General features: G+C 42.6%; 1 protein-coding gene across 1 annotated transcript in view; it reads right to left on the bottom strand.

Annotated features, from left to right (window-relative positions):
* Nucleotides 1–17,941, bottom strand: part of prim2 (DNA primase subunit 2) — a gene marked incomplete at its 3' end in the record, with an annotated part of 63,638 nt that overhangs the window by 27,445 nt on the left and 18,252 nt on the right. The window contains exons 8-10 of the mRNA XM_080740758.1: nucleotides 10,056–10,123; nucleotides 5,591–5,663; nucleotides 3,713–3,898 (exon numbers count right to left, since the gene is read on the bottom strand). Of these exons, the coding sequence (XP_080596884.1) occupies nucleotides 3,713–3,898; nucleotides 5,591–5,663; nucleotides 10,056–10,123 (327 nt within the window). The remainder of the gene's footprint in view (nucleotides 1–3,712; nucleotides 3,899–5,590; nucleotides 5,664–10,055; nucleotides 10,124–17,941) is intronic.

Here is a 17,941-nt window from a genome sequence, read left to right as displayed (position 1 = left end):
AACATGAAATGATTCAATTATTTACCTATTCCTCAAATACACATTCAAAAATCAGGCCAGTGGGGCTACCTGTGTTATCACAACCCTGCTGTGATGAAAGTGTGCGTCTCTCAGAGGAGAACTGTGCTTAGCACATTCACTCTCAAATCAGGACAATGCTACGAGGTAAGCAGTCTGTTCCCCTACTTAGGCCTTATGTTTAGGGGCCCTTGTAGACAACCACGACATCAGCAGAAACTGCTCCTGTCCTGCCTAACAGTCTCACTGAATTTGTACTCGTTTGGAGAGAGGGGGAGGATCTGTGATGTGCATCTGTACTATTTCTATGGATTTTGAACTAATTGTAAAAGTTACATGAAATGAAGTGAACTGATATGAATGTGTATTCCTTGGCATCTTGCTGACAATGTATGCACTCCCTTATGGATAGTGTCATCAAACATGGTTATAAGCTCAATTAATCAATTACTTTTTTGATAATATCAAGATGTGCATTTCTTTGTAAATATTGTATTTCTCTTGTTATACAACAAATCAACGTAAAAAAAATCGATCAGCCTTATTAATCACTTATGTCCTAATTTCTACTTTTGCGTACATACCGTAGGTATCACACAAAAATAACATTGAGAGCTTTCGATCTGTATTTTTGCTACAGACAGTTTATAGAAAAATAATTAGATATATTTCTTTTAACATTTATTTATTATAATGGATTAAATAGATTAGTTTGACTACCAGTTGCACCTCTAGCGCTGAACATGAATAGAGTGGGAGTGTCAGTTGCTGGAGAATTAACCTCAACTTAACACCAGTGAAACAAAGCAGTCTAAAAGAAGACCTAGCCAAAGGCAACGCTAAAACCCACAAGTTGCGAGGAAGCAGACACTCGTCCAAAAGGAATAGGCCGGCCTCCGCAGAAAGAAGAATGGATAGATCAAGTTGATTTCATCTATTTTCTCTCCCTCTCCCCTCTCGAGTCTAATATTACGTGTCTACTCTCTTCCCCCCCCAGGCCTCCCTTTCAGCATCACTGCCTCCCCATCTTTTTCCGTCTGCCTGCCGCATACTAATGAGCGAGGCTTTGTTCAGCCTGCCACAAAGTGCAGCCGCTGACACAACACATACATCAACGTTGAGAGCTCTGCTCTGGTCAGCACAGCGGCCCGCGGTGGGGACGACTCGCGCTGGACTTCTTGCACGCTGCCCATTCCAGTTACACATGGGAGGGTTAAGACGGAGGGAGCCCAGTCACCCTGGAAATGGGACACTTTGAGGAGTGTCGTTGCATGACTGCCGGGGTGTTCGCCGTGAGGCTTTTATCCAGTAAGAGTAATGGGATAGTACTGCGATGACAAGAAAAAAAAACTGTTAAATTCTGGCAGATGGACAGACAGTGCCCTCATACTGCTGACCGAGTCTGTGAAATATACTTTAGAAGTAGACCCGATGAAACACAAACGCAGCACTTTGAATTCTTGTGTTCCAAAACACCACCACATGACACATTCAACTTAATACCAGTGCGAATGTAAACTCATTAAAACCCATTAAGACCTGAGGGCACTTCTACAAATGCCTTCTAAATCAGTAGTTCCCTTCTCACACTTTCAAGATTTTTCTAAATTGTTCAAAAATAGCAGCTTGTATGAATGCTATTTTTGAATGCGGCCCGCATGGAATACAAAACACTGATGCTGACCTTCAAAGCAGCCAAAGGTATGGCTCCTCCATACCTCCAAAACCTGATCAACCCCTACACCCCCACTCGTTCACTTAGATCAGCCAACACAGGGATGCTGACCGAACCCTCGCTAAAAACTCCAGGGCAAAAATCCACTCGTCCGAGACAGTTTGCCCTCTTGGCTCCCAAGTTGTGGAATAAACTCCCTGTCGCACTTAGAACAACGGACTCACTCGCTACCTTTCGCCGTGGACTGAAGACTCACCTTTTCAGACTCCACCTAAACCCTTAGCACTACAGTAAAATCAATGACCATACATGAAGCTAGTTAGCATTTGTTTGTTTTTTAGGTTTTTTGGGTAACTTTGATTATATTGTGTTTTTCTCTAGATAGATATCCATTTACATTGTTATATTGCTGTTAATGTACTGACCTATTATCTTGTTTATTATTGTGATGTTGTATCTGCTTATTGTAAGTCGCTTTGGATTAAAAGCGTCTGCTAAATGCCTAAACTGTAAATTGTAAACTGTAATAGCCAATGCAAAAATCTAAAATGAAATCTCTCGATATCATAGGCAGATACCGTTATCATCACTGGATGCTTACATCCCCAAACAGACTACTTTTGACGAATGGATCATTAAATGACTTGGTACAAGAACATTTGTATTTAATATACTTCAATATATTATGTTCCAGTTCTCAAATTCCAACAGGAATACCTCCAAATCAAATTCTCCACATAGTTATTATTATTGTTAACTTAATATTGCCAGCAGCCTACAGCCAACCAGACATTTTGGCCAATGGATGGCACCACGTCACCAAAACCAGTAGGGTTCATTCTGCAATCTGCCCATTGGATAATGAGCTATAGTCTCACATGGTCAGACCCTTCATTTTATGATGGATTTTCCGTTTTACCACACTTAGTCCAGGGAATGTTCTTTGGCTAGGTAAACCACTTTTGCTAACCACTTTTCAATAGTTGTGTCACACACGTTGAATACAATCAGTTGGCTACTGCGAGACTATGAGATATCTTGTGTGCAACATAATTGAGACGGTCACACTAGAGGTAAGTTCATGGGCTGACTCAAATGCTTATTTGAGGTTCATCCAATAGAGAGCTTGAACGCACTCAAGTTTCATGACAATCTGCCCATTACATATTGAGATGTACAGGATGTGTCCAAAGTTTTCACTTCTCCCCCCTTTTGCGCTCCCTTCACTGAAGCGAACAGAGACGGAGGCCTCAGTTCGCACCGAGTACAAAACCAAAAAGCCTACAAGGCAACCAAAGGCATGGCACCCCATACCTACAACTCATCCCGCTTGATTAGATCAGCTAACACAGGAATTCTGTACAAGCCTTCCCTAAAACACCCTGGACAACTCTTTACACATCCTAGACCCTTCTCCCTGCTGGCCTCCAAACTGTGGACTAAACTCTCCATTGAGTCGGAACTGCAGACTCTTCAGATTCCACCTCATCCCCTAGCAGGAGCAGTAGCTCTCCCTTTATCCCTTCTTGCCACGTGTTTTTAGTTTCATAGTATTGCTTTTCTTTAGCTCAAATGTACAGAATGGTATTTACATGTTGTTTAGACAGATGGTAGGTTAATTCATGTTTACCTGGTATCCAAGTTTATCTGTATAACTGTGATTATTTACCTTGTAGTTTATTTACTAGAGTTCTTATTCTGCTAATTCCAACCTTGCTCTTTTTTTTACAGTAACCACTTGAATCCTAAAATCCTATTTCTGAGGAGAACCTAAGCCAAAAATGGCATATATACAAGCTTGTAGATTGCCTATTTTCAGCAAAGAGGTTTGGTGTAGAGAAATTCTCTTTTTATGCAAGTTCTATCTTTATATAGTTTTTGCCATTTTCATAAGAAGTGAGGCCGGGGGGAGTGTTCTTACACATACACACCCTAATAAATTTGAACCCTGAGCGTTCAAGATCTAAAAAAAAAAGGTGAAAGGAATCATTACAGTATCAATGCTACCAGCGTTTTTACCTTGTCTGCGTCCACTTTGCCCTTGACAAACTCTGATCTCCAGAACTGCAGGGCTTGGTCCAGTGTGAGGCCGATGCCTTTCAGGAAGAGGCCGTACTGCATGCGGCCGCCATGACGGAGATGGTGGTTCTCTCTCAGGGCCTGGTGGAGCTGCCTCATGCACAGCGGGAAGGACTTGGCAGCCAGCTGAAAGAAGACAACAGACACAGGTGTGAAGAGTCGGACTGGAGTATGTGGATCACTGGCTACCTTCAAAACAGGCCTGAAACCCCACCTTTTAGGAGACTCACTTCCATAGAAAGGAGATGGCATTCACTGCTGCAATTTTTTCTATTTTTTTCCCTTTTCTACTTTGGAAACAAGTCCCGAGGACTTTTTTGATACCCTTTTAGCCCAAATGTCTGACTGTACCGCATGCGGTTTACATTTCTGACTAATAAAGTATTCAGTCAGTCAAAGCACAAGCAACAGGAATGGAAAATAGACTGCATTTTACACAGCGCTTTTCTAGTCTTCAGACCACGTAAAGTATACTTTAAAATGCATAGCTCATTTTCACACAGAGAGAGCAGGGGGGGAAAGCCATCAAGAGCAGTCAAGGGTTTCTTGCTCAAGGACATCGACGCAATGACAGGAGGAGCCCGGGATCGAAACCAGGAACCTTCTTGATTCCCAGACAAGCACTCTACCTCCCCAATCACTGCCACCCCAGAAAGTAATTTACAAGAGAGATAATGTTTAACCTCACAGAAAGAGAATGTACCTCAAATCTAAAATCATTCTGCATGGTAGGTAGATACCTTTATGTAGAAAAGGAAGCATAACATGCTTTACATATTTAGAGAACGACACTGAGTCCATACCAAAAGTAACAACATTTTGATTTGATTCATTGTTTATACCAGGATTTTATGCAGATATGACCAGCCTAGTTCCAGTTTATGCCTTTGTGAGTGGAGATTTGATCATTTGTTGCTCTGTTATCCAGGACATGAAAGAGCTATATTAATCTAATTAGCCTATAAAACTAACAACTTAAGTCTTCCATTGTCACTTGTTAATGTGCTCGTTATTTTTTTTTTGTTAGATGCGTACGATTTTGGTGGCTGACTAAATGGGATTTTCTTTTTTAAATAAATAAATATGCCATCAACATTAACATCTGGAAGGTTATTGTCACCTAGGCTTCCTGTTAACAACTCGAACCCAAACATCCCTATTCCCCATTTCATTTTCTTTTCTTCCCCTGTTTTTATCAAAGTTCTAGCAGAAGATACAGACTATAATACAGTATGCTTCCATTTACAAATGAGTACAGAACACCTTTAAACTATGTGGATAAGACACCAGCAGGGGATCACAGCATTGTAAAAGTATTTTCTAATAAGTATTCCTATTCAGTGCTACCAATGTATGTGTTTTTGTAATGCTTTATTTCAACTTTGAAATTGCACTATAAATCAAGTGTGGGGTGGGCAAAAGATTTCCTGATCGTAAAAGAGATCTTATATCATTTCAGCTGTATAAATCAAAAGGTCAAAAAATTATTACGTCTGAGAACACCTGCGGGGAAAAAGGCCAATACAGACCCCTGGGGACTTTGGTGAACTTCGCACATAGGATTTAAGAGTCAAAGTTCTGATTTAGTATGTGTAATACTTGTGGTACGGTCGATACGCCGTAAAGTTGGAGTATGATGCTTGTACAATGTAATCAATCTCTTCGTACTAAATGGGTACTATATGCTACTGTACATAACACCCTTATATCCCCAATTTTGAAGTGAACTGGTCTTTTAGAATCCTTCTAACACCTAAGGGGCAAAGTCAGGTGAATCAAAGTATTTGTTCTAGGATTCAGCTGTCAACATAAACTCACCCCATCAATTTGTTCCAAGGAGATCTTCCCAACACTCTTCTGGATGCTGTAGTCCTGGCCCACATAGGCATGGCTAGAAGTAAAAAAATAAATGCAAGGTAAAGCAAAATAACTCAACAAGTTATCAACTACAATTACCATTTCTGGTCCGATCCAGCGCCTACCACCAGTCTACCATATTTCCAGTGTGCAATAACCCATTAAGAACTGAGGCCAATTCTACAAATGCCTTCTAAATCAGTAGTTCTCTTCTGACACTTTCAAGATTTTTCAAAAATGTTCAAAAATAGCAGATGTAGCAGAAGCTTGTATGTCTGCTATTTTTGAATAGCAGACATACAATGTTGTCTAAAACAGTTTTATGAACCTTTCCTGGTTTTAATGGGTTACGATTCATTTCATAAACAGTGAGGAATAAAACCTAATTTATATATAGTTGTACTACAGTGTCACGTAGTTGACCTCGTGAGCTTTTAGGGACACTATCTTCTGTGCCCGACACCGTGGTACGACAGAGAAGAAATTACTGTAAGCTTAAGAAAGACATTAGAAAACAGCACTCAACTGTAAGGCAGTTTAATTTTATTTGTTTATATATTTATTTCCCCTTTTATGTCAGGGAAACAAATACATCATACCATCATCAAAATCAATTTCAATAGATAATGTATCTCACTGGCAACACTGTAGAAGGACAACAAAGTAAAGCGCCCTACAGACGGACGGCGGTTGCCGCGGGCTTTCTCGCTTGGATCAGCGGGGATCGCCCCGCCGTGGAGACAAACACACTCGCTCCGCGAGTAATCGCCGGGCGGTATTTCACCAAGATGACCACAATCCAGCTCTTCCAGCCGCCCGCGAGCGCATACACGAACGAGCAAACACGGGACAGTGCCCGCTCGCCTCACCGCCCCTCAACTTCTCCACGCGGCCCAAATAACCGCCCGCCTCTCATTGAAAATGAATTACTAGGACGCGGCAACCGCGCACCGTCTGAAAGGCACTTTAGTCCTCTGCTGACAGTCAGTATTTAATTGCAAAGCTGTTGAGGGAAATGGCTGAAACAAGAGGCAAATCCCTGTGACAGAGGCTGTCCCATTAAAGCTGGTGACAACCATTAAAAAGTGACAAAGAGACCGTTTTTCCAAAAGAGAAGAGAGACGGAGAGAGAGATGAGGGTGCAGAGTAGACAACTTCATGTCTCCTCTAATACACATTGGTACACTCTTTTCACCTGACAGAGTTTCACTACGAGAGTGTAACACTCATGGAAGTTCACACCATCTTCCCCAGGGGCTGGGCCTCATGTATAAATGACTGCACAGCTTTCATACTGAAAGTTGCCATACTCACAAAATTCTGCATGTATAAAACAGTGCGCATGCCAGGTCCCTTAATACACCGTAAATAATGTGATATTGAGCATGTGTGAGCAAGCTTAATATCCCCGCACCGGCAACCATAAAAAGGTTAATGCAAATTTAAGCAGCCCGGTGGTGGAGTGGTGTTCTACATACGAAGCCAGCACAACGTGGGGGTTAAGACGATGAGAGTCATTATATTATCAGCTCATTTAGTGCTCCAGACATGAACGGGTTAAAATGTCCAAGCTGCCGTTCGCAGGCTCCGTCCTCGGCCAGTCTCTTATTTTGAAGGCCGGAAGTAGATTGCGCAAACAATTCCTACTTGACAACCTTTTTTTTTTTTTGTCGTCAAAGGGGTAAACAGTAATGGCGGATTGATGCCTTTCAGTTTGTACTATTTTAGCGAGAATCCAATGCCATCCTTGGCATCAAAAGTGTTTTTTGGAGAAAATGGACATCAAAGATGAGATAGACCGTTGGCTTCCATGTTAACTCATACTGTGCCGATCCCGAACTAGTTCGGCTTTATTTCAATCCAATACAATTTTTTTTTTATTAATTCACTTACCCCGAGCTGCTTGTAGAGTCGTGGGTGGTCCTGGCTCGCTAGCCGCTAGCCAGTTAGCCATTCTACTCTGTCCGACGATATATTCCATTAAAAATGGTTTAAAATACATTTTTGAGCTCCCCAATGTTCACCCGATGTTCGGCGCCGCTTCCGATGAGTACACGAGTGTGCCGATCCCGAAGTAGTCCGGCTTTTTTTAATTACATGAATAAAATGATAAGAGGCCTTCTGAAGCCTGGCCTGATTTTTCTAGCTACTAGCCGAAAGTTAGCAACCTCCCGGCCGGCCGTCATTTGCGAACGAAATCGCCAATCTCCGCCTAATCCAATGAAAGACCAATCTTTGAAGGCTTATATCTCTGGATTGTGTCTTTAGGGAAGCGGCGCGAGGTTTATTTACGGCGAAATCGCCCAAAAATGATCTTTTAGATGACAAAATGGGAATAGCCATTCTGTTAGCATTATCATCCGGGACATTTCCATGACGTGCATGAACGTGCACACGTGAGGTCCTGGAAGGTGAAGTCCTGGAAGCTAAAGCGCTCGCCAATGAGAGATGTGCTGGCATTCTATGGCCCCTAGAGGGCGCTGGCACTCAATGAGTTAAGGGATCACTATTGTGTGCACGTGGATGCGCGATGATGATGAATCGGCGAGTCCACCCGTGCCAGCACTTTCCAACGGACGGTACGTAGCCCTTGCCAGCTTTACTGTATATACAGTATATTTCGCGAGTATACGCGGGATCGGCACTCTAAATACTCGAGTATTTTTCGCGAGTATACTCGGGATCGGCTACAAATGAGTTAGTATATCAATAACTTAACTTACCAGTAAGACTCCCTAATCAGGAGATAAGCGACCGTCAGGTCGCAGCGTGATTTTAGGCCAAAATGTGTAGGAGCAGAGTCCAAAAATGTGTTTGAAAAGATCTGCCTGATGGTGGCGCTATATGGGACAGATCCATGTTGATGAGATGAGTGTAGACATACTGTGTACCGATTTGCGTGATTTTAGGGCAAAATCTGTAGGAGTAGTGTCCAAAAATGTGTTTTGCAAGAATCGGCCTCATGGTGGCGCTAGAAGAGGGCCGTGTGAGAATTAAGTGTGACGTGTGACAGACTCACAGACTGACGGACAGCTGGTCGAGGTTTTGATAGTAAATGCGACCTGACGGTCGCAATTAAGAAGCCAGGCATCACAGACAGGAATTAGTAGAGCAAGATTAAATATTGTATTTACAAATGTATTTGGATACTTAGTAATTTAATTATCCATAAATGACATAATATCACAATTGGCATCAGTTACACAGGTAAATCCTCTCTCTGCTCTTCTTCTACATATTACCGTATACGGACACAGTTAGGCATTTTTCAGGTTTTGGAAAACAGGAAAAGTAAGACTATTCAGCATATGGCATACATGAATGTGATGCATACAGGCAAATGTTACCATTTTGCCAATTTTGTTGAATAATTCAGATGAGAAATAAGCTTGTAAATTACATTCTAAAATTCATTAAAAATGGCCAATTTGTACACAACTACTTACACATGGTGAATTTGACTCTCTATTTAGAGTGTAAAACGAAGAAAGAATTTCCTGAGAGTGAAAGTAAATCAAAACATGTATTTAATCAAAGTATGACTGGTAGAGTGAGGGTCACATTTTATTATTGGGTGCACATTCCCAGTAGTCGGCCGGGAGCAACTGTATTAGGAGTGTAGTGTAGCGCCCTGAATCGAATGACTGACATTTTTCTGGAATTTCTTTATTAAGGAAAAACTCCATTAAAAAAGCATGACAAGGTCTATCACAATAAATGTTTAGGTCTTCACTACAGAGTAAAGCCTGAAACAGACTCTGTTTCTGTGCTTTGCACAGAATATCTAAGAGATGTCTGGTGCTAAACAAGGCCAAACTCTCAGTCAGGCCATTTAAACACAAACTAGATTTTAGAGTCAGACTGATATATTGGTTATTATTTATTGGTTATTATTAGTGATGCCCCGATCACGTTTTTTTTGCTCCCGATCCGATACAGATCAAATATTATTGCTTCCGATTCGATCCCGATCTTTCCCGATCCGATCTTTTGGCAAGGCATTAAGTTCTATTTTTTGGCTATTTTCTTCAGCCCTTGGCTGGACCCAAGGGAGAGCCGTGCTCGGTGTGAAGTTGGTCGGATTAGCGGATCTCCAAAAATATATATACACATCGAAAGATCCTCATAAATGGAGATAATTTCACAAATGTCAGTATCTGTCGGTCTGTCTGCTTGACCCCCTTTTATGCCCATGTATGGAGATCCCATCAATATGGTCATAGTAATGACGTCATAGACCGTCCTTCAAGTCCTATGATAATGGCTACTTGTACTAAGTACTCTGACAACAAGTACAATGAACGGTTCCATGGTCTTTCAGTTTGTCACTGCATGACACGACTGTTTGACAGTGGACACAGACTGCCATCAACATTAACGGAATTAAGCAGACGAGGGGGAAGCAAACGCTAATATTGGCAATTACCTGAGGTGGTTAAGCAGAGGCTGGAGTCGTTCATCAGACTGCACAGCTGGCAGAGAGCGGGCTGTCAACTGAAAGAAGGAGAGAGAGAGAGAGAAAAGACAAGCATTACATGAGTAATGTAAAATGGTGCAACAAGACGACAGACCATTTGTAAAAGGCAAGTGTGAACACTTCAGTAGAACGATTCAGCGCTAAAACGCAATACAATAGATAACTTGAGTAAAAGCCGGTCACGGCCGAACACCTTCAGTGGAGTTTTGTATTTACGCAACATTTCTATCCTATTCAGCTTGAATATGTGGAATATAAACTTGAACTGTGACAGATGTTCAAACCAGTACAATGGAGAGTGTAATTTTTTCCCCCTTGTCCGGTTGTGTCAATGTTGTTGATGTCTTCTGTGTGTAGTTATTTTCTTTTTTTGTCACTTGTTCTTTTTCATTTATTTACTTATGTATTTTTCTTTGTGGGAAAGGGGAGGGAGGAAGTTGTTTGTTGTCGTTTGCGTATGCTGTGCTGGTTTGTTTTGTGCAAAAAGAAAAGGGTCCCCCCCCCCCCCCATTGCTCAATAAAAAAAAATAAAAAAAGCTTGACAAACTGCTGAGTGCCGTTAAGCACAGCAACAAGGTCATCATAAAGAGATTAATCGGGGTAGAGGCCGATATGGTCGCGGACGTGAACCAGAACAGAATAGCTGGGTTTCCATCCAAAGCATTTCATAGAAATCACAATGATGAATCGCATAAGAAAAGTGGAATCTAATTCTAAATGGTACATTTCTGAAACAATCTCTCTTGTGGTGGACGCTTGTTGATAAAGAGACTGTCATGAATGGACCAAACAAACTAGGTGAAAGTATTGCAAAGTAATCCCCCAGGGGAAACAGTGATTGGGATTCCATGTTTTACCATCAGTGACCTAGTTGCGGTACATGGCACACCACCTTCCTCAGATGTAAACATACTAGAAGTCCACTCATTTCCAGAGTTTTTAATGTGGTGTCCAATCTTGCATTGTTGTGATGTGCTACAGTACTGAGGTGTTAAGTGTCTGCTCCAATAAAGGACCCCAACTGGACCTTCCCGCGACCCCACTTTGGGTCACGAGCCTCGCGATCAAGAGTTTGAGAACCGTTGATAGTGATACAAACAGTTGGAGGAGCTGTGTGAATTTTGAAGACGGTGAGAGATCCACGCGCACGCTCGCTCGATCCACATGCACGCTCACACGCGTTTGTGGCCAGTACGTGTCCGAATGTCACGTGCAATCTTGCGTTGTAAAGAGTAGTGACCCCACTTGCGCTCACACACACATTCACAGCTTTTCCAAGCCATCGCGCGTGTACACACACACGTACATATACATACACACAATTGTGGTCACCCTTGTACAGTGTTTCTCAAACTTTCAAATTCTCCCTTCAACTCTGACAGTGTACAAATGGAACCATTTGTTACAGACTTGTATGGGCCAATTTAGACCCCCCTAAAGGAACCCACAGAGTCCCTGGAATCCACTTTGAGAACCACTTCCCTAGTAGACCATCATATATTTTTAAAGTAATTCTGGGGGGTCATTTCTAAGCCTTTATTTGACAAAGAGTACGGAGATGACAGCAAATGGTCTGACTGCCCGGAAATCAAACCGGGGCTTGCTAACCACTCGGGGCTATTGGATATTCACCCAAATCTATGTGCCATTTCTCTTGACAAAAGTTCAAATTCCTTTGACATTAATTAACAACACTACCAAACAAGGATGCTATGGTTTTATTATATTTTGACACTTGCTTTGGCAATGTAAACGTATGTTTTCCCATGCCAATAAAGCTCCTTTGAATAGAAAGTGAAAATTGGTTTGAAATGGTAAGAAAACAACCAGGATGTAATGTGTGCAGTTGTATGTATTGTATTAAGATCTCATGAATAAGGCTATGCTAAAAATAAATAAATACATACAGTATAGTTTATGAAGAAAAAAAAACATGCACTCAGGGAGGATGATTCCCCTGTCATGCAGAGACCCAGGGCACTTGGATATTAACCACTTACAACCTGGCATCAATATTTCAGAAAAGTCATAATAGGCTAAATGAGAATAAGTCTGACATGTTCAAAAGTGAAAATGGCAGATCAACAAGCTCACGGCGCATTGCGATGTGATGTGATGTGACGTGACATGTGAGCTTGTAGTCGGCTATTTTTGCTATTGCTTGTACGTACACACTGTAGGGCTTAAGTTTATGTGGGGCGGCATAGCTCAGGGGTAGAGAAACCGTTATTAGAGCACAAAGGGTTCCCGAAGGGTTCCCAGTTCGAATCCGGGCTCCCCCTGAGTTAATGTCGAAGAGTCCTTGGGCAAGACTCTGAACCCCTAATTGCTCCCGGTGAGTAGGTTGGTGCCTTGCATGGTTTCCACTGCCACCGGTGTATGAATGTGTGCGTGAATGGGTGAATGTAATGCGCAATCTATGTAAAGCGCTTTGAATAAAAGCGCTATATAAATGCGCCATTTACCATTTACCATTTTAAGTGGTAAACATCACATACATATACCGTGTCTTTAAAGGCATTGTGTGTAGACCCTTCTCATTAGGCTGTAAATGTTTTGTTTAATCTGCCAGTTCCTTAATGAATATGACCTCTGCTCAACACCAGAACATCAACATCTCTTCACATTAAAGTGACCACCGGGAAGGGGAATCCAGTCATATGGAGAAGCTGCTTTCAATTTCACGCCCATTTAATGACACATTTCCTGTGATGCCCCCGTATGCTGTCCACGAGAGCTGAATAGGCGTTATAATAACAACTGTTACAATGGCATGGCACACTTACAAGAAGATAGTTTTTGGAACATTATACCATTCCAGCGGTTAGTGATCCGCGTAATTGCCAGAAAATGGGAGAGAGGATGTAGCCTGACTGCAAGCGTCAGACTCAATCACACACTTCGTTTTGGGATTGAGTCTGAGCCTGGGGACGGAGATTCTACTTCAGCGGGGGCGGGGTAAAGCCTATTGACGTCACACACACACACACACACACACACACACACACAGCCCCGTGTGTCGCCGACGGCGACGTGGCGTGACATTGCAAAAATACGTTATTTCTCATAACATATTATATGACTGCATGTTTACATTAGTGCAAAATGGTATTAAAACGTAATGAAACGGCACTATTGTATAGTTTATTAAAAGAATTCGAGTCGAGTCTGACTCCGCCATGACAGTCTTCACGGACCAATCAGAGTCCACTAGACTCTCACGTGGGCAGAGGACACCAATCAGAGTCCACTAGTGAATCTCACGTGGGCCTACACTGCTCTGACGTGGGCAGAAGAGCTCTGTTTGGAGGGGGCTGGGACCGGAGCAGCCAAACCACGTGCCCCAAGCATACAACCCTGATTGGCCCATTCAATTCGCCCGCTCTTCAGGCGAGCCTGAAATAAAATAAAATATCTGCAGGTTCAGTCCACACTACACCCCACCCACCAACAGGGGGTGGTGATGTGCGGACTTAAGTATCAGGCTAGAGAGGATGAGCTCAGCAAGGTTTCCTTTTTCCCCTTTTCAGTTTTGAAGTTCTGAAAGGCTTTATATTGTAATTTTACAGTTATCTGGGGACTCCCCCAAAATCATGTGGTTGAGAACCACCTGATTAATTCATAGTGGATATAAATAGACTAATGGGGGTTCCAGACAGTACGTTGTCACTGCGTCCTATTAATTCATTTTCAAAGGGAGGCCGCGCAGAGAAGTTTAGGGGCGGCGAGGCGGGCGGGCGCAGTCCCGTGAAATCACCACGTGCGTGCTCCTTCGTGCATGCGTATGCGGGCGGCGAGAGCTGGATTGTGTTCATCTTTCTGACATTACTCGCTGAGCAAGTGTGTTTGTCTCTCACCGCGGCGCGGTCCCCGCTGATCCTTGCGGGAGCCCCCATGGCAACCGCTGCCCGTCTGTAGGGCCCTTTATTCAAAGAACATAGTGCAAGTTCATACAGTATACTAAAGCCTTTATTTATACTCCACAATACGATGGTGTCACTTAACAAAAATAACTGATCCACAAGCTAATAAATGCACTGCAGAGCGTGCTTGTGGCTGAAAAGTAAAAGGTCCCTGGTTCTATATATCCCCTAGACTGGCAGGAACAATAGAGTTGGACACTGGGGACATTAATCGCCAACATCTGAAGTGCCCTTGAAGAAGGCACCTAACCTCCGCTGCTCCAGTAGAGCTGCTCAGAGGCCAACAGTAGCAGACCGTGGTTGTTACTGGGAAGCTCCCAGGAGTCAATGTGTATAACTGGGCAGCACCCAGGAGTCAATGTGTGTAACTGGGCAGCTCCCAGGAGTCAATAGTGACCTTAAAGGCCCACTTCACCTCTGGGACAACCCTATGTTATTTTATTCTTGTTTGGGACACGATCAACACAATCAAAGAGTTATTTTTTGTGTTCAATCTGTGTTTTTAGCTATTTTAGTATTTCAACATGTACTAGTGATGCATTTTGCATCATCAGTGATGCGTTTTGCAACAACGGTAAACCTGCCGTCGCCGCAGCCGTCTACTACGGCCGAAGGTCCCTTCCCACGTAGCGCCTACTCCGTCTGCTGCGTGTACGCGTCGCCATGGGAACCAAAGCGTTCAGTGAAAGGGGTGGGAACCCGTCGCCGCCGAGGCTTTGCTTAACCATTTTGATCGCTACGGCGATTACGTCATAGCAGCCGTAGTCCGCCTGGCGTTGCCGTCCTGAAAATCATCTAGCTTAAAGTCGCTAATGTGTGTAACTGGGCATCTCCTAGGAATCAATGTGTGTAACTGGGCATCTCCCAGAAGTCAATGTGTGTAACTGTGCGAGTGTGAAGCAGGGCTTTTCAGAAAAGGCGCCGGAGGTCAACTTGTAAGAGATGGAAATCTTTGTGATGTGTGCAGTGTTTCTCAAACTTTTGCATTTCAAGGTCTCCCCTTAACTCTGACAGTATGCAAATGAAACCAAATGTCCATTATTAAATAAATACCGGTACTCACTGTAAATTCTCTCAATTAGTCTTAGGACTGCAACTACTGATTATTTCCTTAGCGATTAGTCTATTTTTTTAATAATTAACAAAATAAAAAAATCTTTAAAGCTATACTGTGTAAGTTGCTCACCTAGAGGTCAGTAGCTCTATAGCAAACCGCGGTCGCGTCCGCGTCTTTCGGCCGTTTTTCGCCGCGGACCACCCCCGCGTCTGCCTCCACCTCGCCGAGATCTATCTTTAGAGGGGTCCCTGGTTCCTGTGCGTTCAGGCATTCCGGAGAAACGGACTCCTTCGCCGAGTAAATGCTGTTGTTATGTTGAGGCAAGCTACACGGGCGCCTACAAATATGGCCGCCGTATTGTGATAGCGACCCCACTTCAAGATGCGCTGTGATTGGCCGGCAGTGTATAACCCTCGCTGTGATTGGCCGGTAGTGTATGATGACGCAATTTTGCCGCGAATATTGATATAGTACTGTATACCGTCTCTGTCGGGTGGAAAACCGAAATGTCCAAAATAGGGCTGTCACGATATGACATTTTACATGACGATTAATTGTCACTCAAATAATTGGCGATTAACAATTTAATTGTGTTTTTGTCGTTGATAATTACATTTCTGTTTGGCTTTTAGGCTTTGAAGTTGTACATGGTAGATATGACACATAACCTAAATATACAAAGAAATTACTGACATATTTGACAACTTACTACTTAAAAAAAAACTTTGATAGTGGAAATAGCCGATCTACAAGCTCACAACGCGTCGCGATGCGACGCGTTGTGAGCTTGTAGATCTGCTATTTCCACAATTTTTGCCCTTTTTTTAAATATATGAACATTTTTCAACATGGAAACGATTATGACGATTATGAAAAATAATCACGATTATGTCAAAAAATCACGATAAGACGATTATGTAATAATTGTGACAGCCCTAGTCCAAAAGAACTGTAACTTTCAGGATTCAGCAAACAGACAATAAAGAATGAATGGTGTGCTATGCATTAATATAGCGCCTTACTTTACAATGTACTTCACCATGGCACAGATATACCTTTGCAATTATAGACGCTAAAGTGGTACATATTCACACTTCTCCTGAGAGTGAAGGCAATGCAATGCCATTGTTTCATACTCCCCAGCATGTCAGTTGGCAAACTCGCACACCAATAAGGTATAATAGATATCAGTTATATCTAAACAGTCTAAACCACACACACACACACACACACACACACACACACACACACACACACACACACACACACACACACACACACACACACACACACACACACACACACACACACACACACACACACACACACACACACACACACACACACACACACACACACACACACACACACACACACACAGTAAGCTTGTTCAGTATATCCACATTAAGTGTATCAATAATTCTTGGGTACTACAGTATCTTTAGTGATGTTAGTCAGCTACTAGCCAAACCACAGTCCTGTTTGGATGCTGATTAATCTGAAAATAATAAAAGCCAAGTTGGCATTAAAGCCTGTGAGACTGCAGATAGCACCAGAGTCCAAATTGTTAAGGGATATATGCTGCAGAGCACTAAATGTGTGTACACTAGTGTTATTCACTCACACAAATATGCTAAATATGCCGTTTTTCATACTGTATGCTATGAATTATTAATGTTTCACTTTCATCATACAAGAGGAGAAAAGAAGGGTGGAATGTAGTTAAACACAGTGAACCTTGAATTGTTATTTGTTTTTAATTCAAGGTTTTGCAGTACATCAAAGAGGGGAAATGTTTTAGAATCTTATTTGGAAAACAAAAAAAGAAAAATCACACCCGTGTGAACTGAGCGGTGGTCGTGGAGGCTGCGCAACAGCACTACTGTGCGTGTGTGTGTGTGTGTGTGTGTGTGTGTGTGTGTGTGTGTGTGTGTGTGTGTGTATATTGCAGTTGATGCTCAGGTTAGACTCACTCAACAGCACCCTCTTTGGTCACTCAGTGGTACTCAGGCTACAGACCCACATACATACAGGCTACAGACCCACACGGAGACACACACGGCCATGCTAAGGAGCGGTCTAACCACCGTTCAAAAACATTTAACCTACTTGGAGGTGGGAAACAACCACTAACATTTTGTCTACCAGTCACTTGGGCAAGTAACCAAAGTGGATAAGACTACATGCAAATCTGTTTTGTTTCTCAAAGCTGATCGTTTTAGGATCGACTGTCCACACTGTTACTCAATAATAGCCGAAAATAGCAGATCGACAAGTTCACAACACATCGTCGATTGGCTATTTTCAGCGAGGGCCACCGCCATACAAGTATTAAAATTCCAAGGGGTCACCAGCAACATTGCTCATTCATAGCCAAGCCACGAGTTTCCTGAGTTCTAGGCATGGTCGTGCACGATCCGTGCACTAAAAATTGATCCGTGCACTAGAAATTTAGGAACGCGGCAGTGAGGAACTCGGGGGCCATTTTGAAAAAGCAATGAATGAGTTAATATAGCATCACTATCGGTTTAACCACGTTAACCCTATATATACTGTACACACACACACCAACTTTCTGAAAATAGCCATTCTACAAGCTTGAGCTTGTAGATCTGCAACAAAAATATATATTTTTTAAATGTTTTTGAATATTCTTTGAAACATAACAAATATTTTATGGAGAGGGTCCCTGGCACCAAAATGTTTTCAGATGGGGTTCCGTGGCCAAATACAATTGAATTTGGGGGTCTGTTTGAGAACCAGTGGTTTATCAGACAGTGAAGGTTATATCCCGCTGGGGGGTATTTCAACACTTTTCATAATGTCTGCTGTTTCCACATGTTGGCAGATGATGA

This window comes from Nannobrachium achirus (genome assembly GCF_963921795.1).
Source record: "Nannobrachium achirus genome assembly, chromosome: 13".
Classification (NCBI taxonomy): Eukaryota; Metazoa; Chordata; class Actinopteri; order Myctophiformes; family Myctophidae; genus Nannobrachium; species Nannobrachium achirus.
The sequence above is the reverse complement of the archived record's forward strand: the minus strand, read 5'-3'. Positions and strand labels throughout refer to the sequence as shown.